Source organism: Sinocyclocheilus anshuiensis, unplaced genomic scaffold (assembly GCF_001515605.1).
Source record: "Sinocyclocheilus anshuiensis isolate Anshui unplaced genomic scaffold, SAMN03320099.WGS_v1.1 scaffold62, whole genome shotgun sequence".
NCBI lineage: Eukaryota > Metazoa > Chordata > Actinopteri > Cypriniformes > Cyprinidae > Sinocyclocheilus > Sinocyclocheilus anshuiensis.
In genome coordinates, this window is record NW_015544180.1 from 1,463,469 (window position 1) to 1,471,086 (window position 7,618).

At 33.2% G+C, this 7,618-nt stretch overlaps 1 protein-coding gene across 2 annotated transcripts in view; it reads right to left on the bottom strand.

Moving 5' to 3' along the window:
* LOC107696364 (HLF transcription factor, PAR bZIP family member) overlaps window positions 1-7,401 on the bottom strand; it is a 17,527-nt gene extending 10,126 nt beyond the window's left edge. The window contains exons 1-2 of one of the 2 annotated variants that reach the window (XM_016496665.1): window positions 7,104-7,401; window positions 4,908-5,237 (exon numbers count right to left, since the gene is read on the bottom strand). In XM_016496665.1, the coding sequence (XP_016352151.1) occupies window positions 4,908-5,237; window positions 7,104-7,218 (445 nt within the window). In that variant the 5' untranslated portion in view covers window positions 7,219-7,401. Of the gene's footprint in view, window positions 1-4,907; window positions 5,238-7,097 lie in introns of both variants that reach the window. The other variant, XM_016496663.1, reaches the window with a different exon arrangement.
* Between the last annotated feature and the right edge of the window lie 217 nt (window positions 7,402-7,618).

Genomic DNA, 7,618 nt, shown 5'->3' on the forward strand with positions numbered 1-7,618 from the left:
CCTAAACCTACCCCTTACAGGAAACTTTGTGCTATTTCAGATTTTCAATACACTCCATTCTGTGTGATTTATAAGTGTTTTGAAAAGTGGGGACATGGGGTAATGTCCTGAAAAGTCACCTTCTCCTTGTAATACCTATGTCATACCTTTGTCATTATACAAATTTATGTCCTCATTTAACACAAAAACGCACACACACACACACACACACACACACACACTACAAAACCAACATCTGCCATAAAATAAGCAGCTATAAATGCCTCACAGTGATTTAAAAATATGTATGGACACATAAAAATGTCTGAATGTCATCGCACTTGATAAGCAAGTGGTGTTCGTACAGAAAGAGCTCAAGCACACACACAAAAAATAAATAACTAATGTATTATAATATAAGTATATGAATTTAAAATATGAAGGAAATTAAGGTAGAAATAAAAGAAAAATATAATAATAATAATTATTATTATAACAATAATAGTAAAAAACAATAATAAAATAATAGTAATATAATTATAACAACAAAATAAATGAGTAAATGTATTATTGAGATATTATTACAGTTTTTATTAATAATATGAATATATTTTTCACGTGTAGTTAACATTTTTGTAATGTTGTGTTTTTGTCATTTTTAGCGTATATATATATATATACATTTTATTTTTTTTTATTATTTTTTTTTTTTTACCAACATTTTTAAATGTGTTTTATTACTATTTTGAATCAGGTTTTTTATGATTTTTTTTTTTTTTTTCATTTTAATTGTAATTTTAGTTAACGCTTTGGTAATTTTGTTGTATGTTTGTCACTTTTAGTAGTTTTTGTTTATATATATATATATAATTTCATTTCACTTGACTTTTATTTTATTTCAAGTAATCAAAATGTTTTTTAATTGGTTTAATTTTTAGTAACCCTGATGTCCAAATACGTTTTTGAGCCTCTGTATGTGTTTTCACTGCCACTAAATTTACAAGAAACCCCCTAAAAATGTTCTTCGTATTTAATTTCTTATAAAACTGTCATTGAGAGCAGACGCTGAAAAGCAGGTGCCGCTGTAAGACTGCAGATAAGAGGCACTAATAGGATTTAGCGTGAAGAACAGCTTTCGAACTGGAGTCTCGACTGTTCCTCGAACCAGAAATTAATCCGAGCTGGGATTCTGATCTTTCCTGAAAACACAGAATCCCACAGCAGACAGGGGAAAATACACCTTTGCTTACATTTGTTTATATGCAATTTTTGCATATAAACAAAATACCCCCCCAAATACATGTCTACTTGAATGGCCATTAAGGGAAAAAAAGTTTAAAAAATAACTTTTTTTTCCTTTTGAATTATGCAGTTGTAACATTAAACCAGCAGGGGCTGAAATACACTACAAATACACTTTTTTATTATTATTTTGAATAAAACGTATACCACCAATGAGCAAGGATACATTACATTGATCAAAAGTAACAGTAAAGACATTTATAATGTTACTAAAAGATTTCTATTTCAAATAAATGCTGTTCTTTCGAACTTTCTGTTCATCAAAGAATTCTGGAAAAAATGCATCACGGTTTCCACTCTAATATGAAGCCGCACAACTGTTTTCAACATTAATAATAATGTTTCTTGAGCAGCAAATCAGCATATTAGAATGATTTCTGAAGATCATGTGACACTGAAGTCTGGAGTAATGATGCTGAAAATTCAGCTTTGATCACAGGAATAAATTACATTTGAACACAAATTCACATAAAAAACAGGTATTTTAAATAGTAATAATATTTCACAATTATATTTTTAAAGATTATAATGTAATTTTAATCAAATAAATGCAACCTTGATGAGCAGAAGGTTTTGTCATTTCTGACCTCTGTGTTTGTTTGCACTATCTCAATCCATTCTGGTACTCAAAGCTGATCAATAACCTCCACCCGTCCTTGTTTCGCTCTAACAGTACATCAACGTTAGTCCTCTCCGATCTCTCACGCACATCGAGAGCAAAGTCCACTGCTGACGTTCACAGTTCAGAATTGAATTATTTAATTGCTGTGAATCTGATTTGAGGTAGCGAACAGGATGAAGAATAGTAATATGCATTTGCATTTAAGGAAAGAAAAATGGAAAGAAACTGAAATAAATGCATGTAACTGCTGTAAATGTAGCTTTTAATAATGCATTTTTTTTTAATTCACTAACATGTTTGTTCACACATAGAATATTTGAAAAAATATATATATTTTAATTAGTTTTAGTTAATACATTTATTCAAAATGTCATAATATATTAAATATATAATATTAGATACATATCATATTAAATAATCCATTATAATATATTACATAATCAAATATATTAGAAATGTTTATATTTGATATTAAAAATAATATAAAATATTTAATTTCTCTGAAAACAATGTGGCAAAATGTATAAGCATTGCTAAATTTACAAAGATTATTTATTACAATTACATTTTTATTTTATAAACCAAGGTTGAAGAAAAATGTATTAATCTCAGAAAAAAACATTAATGCAATAATTTATTATATATAATATTACATACTATATATTATACATTAAAATATTGTAAAACATATTTACATTTAATATTTAAAAAAGACAAAATATTCTTCAGTTCTCTGAAAAAAAAAACGTTTGAAAAAAGGTTCAAAACTTAATTTACAAAGATTTTTTAAATTATATGTATAATTAAATTTACTTTTTTTAAATAAACCATGGTGTAAGAGTAATTAATTTTACATAATTCATTTATTAATATTAATTAATTAAATTATTAATATGTCAAAATATTTTGATAAATAATATTAAATACATTTATTATTAAATAATATATTCTAATACTTATTAAAATATAACAAATATTTTATTTAAAGAATTTTTTAAATATTTGAATATAAAACATTTAATATTACAAAAACAGTAATACAAATACTAAATAGTATTATACAAAATACGGTACTAAATATTCTTAAGTTCTCTGAAAACAATGTGTCAAAAAAATAAATAAAAAGTTTGAATGGCTCTTTACCAAATGTATGCTACACATTATAGAATAGTTGGTCAAAATTAATCATGCAAGTGTTGAATTTCTGTGAATTCAGTAAATTCTCTTGTAAACGTAATTCATATGCAACTCAAGAAGCAAAAGGAGTCATTTCAAAAATGTAACTTAATCTAAATTAAACTTTTGCTCAACCCTGCAAAACAGCAGCATGGTGAAACAAACTCTCAAGTGATAACACTTGATATCACTGAAGGGAATCTGGCGTGATGCGTGAGCTCTGAACGCGCCGACGGTCACCGTCGGATGAAGGTTTTGCATCGCTTGTTTCAAACCAAGACTGAGGGGCACAAAATGAAGCCTATAAACGGATAATTAGGCAGGGACGCGTCTAGTACAAGCCAGCACAGGGTTACTACACTGTTATTCCCTTGAAGTGGCTATAAAGGGCCAGATTTACTAACAGTTTGCGCTGGCGCAAAATCTGGCCCTTTAAAGCGCTTTCAAGGGAATACAAGTGTAGAGTCTGTACAGTAACCCTGTGCCGGCTTTGACTAGACGCGTCCGCACATTTCGCCTCACGTTGGTGTTAAAATAGTAGCTAGGCTACTGTCAGGATTAACTAAAGACGCGCAGTGAAGAGAATGAGCGCTCAAAAGGAGTGGACACAGTTCTTTTTGCGCCTGACCTTATTGAACATGCATTTGTAGGAGTTTCCCTTTCAGATGCAGAATTTATGGGAGGAGAGCATTAAAATGAATCACGCAACGCGATTTACTATCGTTTGCGCTCGTCAGTTTACTGGGATTTGCGCCATTATTTAACACCAGTAAAAAGCATGTGATTTAAAGTAAAAAGCTGATTTGCGCTGCTCTTGGTAGATTGTGTTGGTCATTATGGACATGATCTGGATGCGTCTGTGTTCTTTAATTTGCGCATTGTCAGTAAACCACCCGCAGAAATCTCCACTCCCATCTGCGCTTTTTTGGAATTGCGCTCTCACGCTAATTTGCCCCGTTTAGTAAATCTGGCCCAAAGTCTGCAGATTTCATAAATCCTGACAGTTAAATATTCCCCACTGCTTTCAGATACACCCTGTCCAAAACATCAAAACGAGTGGAAGAATATCCTGAAATCTGTCAAAACATGCCTAGTTCTTATTTCACCACGACAATCTAAATAAACAGAAATAATTTATTTTATAATTTTACAATTAATAATGTTCATTTAATTTTTTCCGGTGCAAATTATTCATAGACACACAATATGGAATATTTAGAAAAACACTGATGATATTAAAAATATTAGATTGAAATTACATTTACAAATTTGCAATTAAATGTAACTTCCATTTTTTACGACTTAAAAAAATGCTATTCTTTTAAGGATGTCACTGTGTAATGCACCAATGCATTTTCTTGCAAAATCTGCAGCGTCAAATGAATTCGAATACACGTTCTCCCTGTTTTCCTCTGCAGCTTCTAGCAAAAAAAAAAAGTCCAAAGAATCCGACCAACACTTAAAAACTCTCACTTCTGTCACTCAAAACTCCACGATAGACGCTTGAGTTTTGGATTATTACGTTGGTGAATCTTTAAAAGTCTACAGAGGTTAGATAGAAAACATTGATGATTAACCAAAGCAGAAGATGATAAACTTAGCATACACAAAAATAACGGTTCTTTATTTGCATTGATGGTTCCATGAAAAACCTTTAACATCCATGGAAACTTTTCATTCCACAGAAGGTTCTTTAGATTCTAAAAAGGGTACCCCAATATAATGGACCCCAACATGGATCGTCTATGGAAAACCCGCTATTTTTTAAGAGCACAGGTGAACAGAAAGCACAGATTAGATGGTGTCATTTCAAGGCTCGGGTCGGTACCTGCTCTGCTGGGACTCTGGAGGCAGTTCTGGCCCACGATCCCAGAGTGAACGGATGTGGTCGTCCGGTTACTGAGATCCACCACCGAAGGCGTAGACGGGGCAGAGGGGGGCTGCTGGGAAGGCTGGTTCTGCTCGCTCCCAGGGTTGGCGGGAATATTGTTCTCCAACAGAAACTCCTCTAAGTCCATATACTCAAGCTGGAAATTGTCGCCATCGTACGACAGGGTCTTGTCCCACAGCGTTGGCCCCAAGAAGGCGGACTGAGGGGCGTTGAGAGCGTTTCCGTCCTCTTCCAACTTCTTCTCCTTCTCTTTGTCTTTCCCAAACCCTGGAGGAACAAGACGGAGGCGTTATTGTCACTGTCCAGCCCAAACATTTACATGTTGTCATCATTTATGCATATTTGTGTTGTGCTGCATGCTGATTTGAATAAAAACAGTACTATATTAAAGTCATTTTCACTGTAATTTCACTGGAAATGTGCTTAATTGACCATTCAAAAATGCTTTATTTGCTTTCTGCTAAATATTATTTATTACACATTTGTGTTGTTTCAAACCTGCATTTATGCTGATTTTAATTAAAATAATAATAATAACAATAACTTTAATAAAGTAATGAGACTGGCGTGAAATAAAGTGCTTAATTGTCATAATTTTGCAATGCAAAAATCTAAATGAAAATATGCTTTATTTTCTTAATGCAAAATATTGTTATATATTACACATTTGTGTTGTTCCAAAACTGTACTTTATTTATGCTGATTTTAACAAATAAATGACTTTATTAAAGTAATTTTACACTGTAATGCAGGATAAAAATGTGCTTAAATGTCTTAATTTCACAATTCAGAAATTCTTAATAAAATATGCTTTTTATGTAAATTATTATTTGTATTATTTTATTATTATTTATTACACATTTGTGTTGTTCCAAACCTACATTTAATTTATTTTGATTATGTGTGTGTGTGTGTGTGTGTGTGTATGTATATATATATATATTTTTTTTTTTTTTTCCCCACTGCAATGCAATAATGAGAATTTGAGGTGACAATGTCAATTTTGCAATGAAAGAAAATCTTAATGAAAATATGCTTTTTCATGCAAGACATTCTATTTACTTGTTTGTTTGTTGTTGTTGTTGTTGTTTTCAAAACGGTTTGACTTTAATTCTTCTGTTAAACACTTAGGGAGAAATGTTGAGGAATATTCAGGCAGCTCAAGTAAAAAAGCACCATAAAAATATCAAAATTAAATTCCATTTAAATACTTTTACACATATATCATTTTATGCACCTTTTTTTTTTACAAATACGCATTGTTCCAAAACATCTTAAAAGTGGCCCAGAACACATTTTCATTCAAGGTCTTCTTTAGTCATACAGCAGTTTAGTTTTTACCAGCTGTGACTTTTATGGTGCATTTTGTGACTTTGTTGCTCAGCCGTGGAAAAGAGTGGCAATTTCTCAGTATTTCTCCAGAGAAGAAAGAAAGCACAGTTTTGGAATGCCATGAGAGTGAAGAAAGCGGGTGAACTAATCCAAAAATGCAACCAAACCAACATAGTTATTGTGCATGCACTGAAAAAAACAGAATGGATATGTTATATCTTGCCAATGCACGACCTGCTTACGTGCATCCAAAGATAAAATAGCCTTTTATTTATACTATAAACGCATGATGAGGACTGAGGTAGCACAAAACAATCAGAGTCTCTCAGTGGCGCCCTCTATAGGGAGCTATGAGTGCAAATCATCTCCACTGCGTGCGAACCTCTATCCAAATAAAGTCAGTATCGGTTGAGTAGACTGCTTATTCTTCCGCTTTGTGAGCAAATGCTTTAATAATGCGCAAACGAATCATATTTTAAGCAGGTAACATGCATTCCGGCTAAATCCACTGCTCGATGGATTTATGTTTGCGCGTAAAATGAATGCAGTGGACTGCAATGTAATGAAAATATCAACATAAACATAATCATAAACATAAACTTCCATCTAAAATCACATTAGAATTCAAATCAATTATACATGACAGCATGCATGCATGAGCAGGTACTGAAAAACATCATGACATGACGCGCGTTTACGCGCAGATTATAATGAAAGCAAAGCGCGCACCGCGCCTGACACCCAACAGCTGATGCAGAAGACCATTTAAACCCTTTCAAAGCAACAGCCACCCACCTTTACCTTCATCATGGTGGAAGGGCAGCTTCATGGGGTTCTCCAGCAGGGATTTCAGGACGCCGTGGGTCGGAGGTAGGAAAGTTGGGTTTATAGGAAGAGGTCGAGACATCTTCTCCATTGCGTTAAGGAGAGATCAGTCTTTCTTGAAGAAACGAAATGAAAAAAGCCAACTTATAAAACTAAACACTCTGCAGTGGGGTGTCGGAATACAGTCCTTAGCCCGATGAGCGGCGGTTCTTCTCGCGCGTCTGTGAGCTCGGCTGGCTGGAACGCAAAAGCGCAACTGATTCTCAATTCCATGTGCGAAGACTGACGTCCGTGACGTCAATGGACAGGGCAAGCTGTTGAATAGAGCCCCGGCCAATGAGAGCTCGAGGGGCGTGGTCTTCCATCATGCATCATGACTCGATACATTGTTGCTCGTAAACGATTACATTCTTTTTGCGTTTCGAGATGATTACATTGTAACCACTGCAATGTATTTACCTTATGCTGTTTTTAATATAAATAAAAATCAT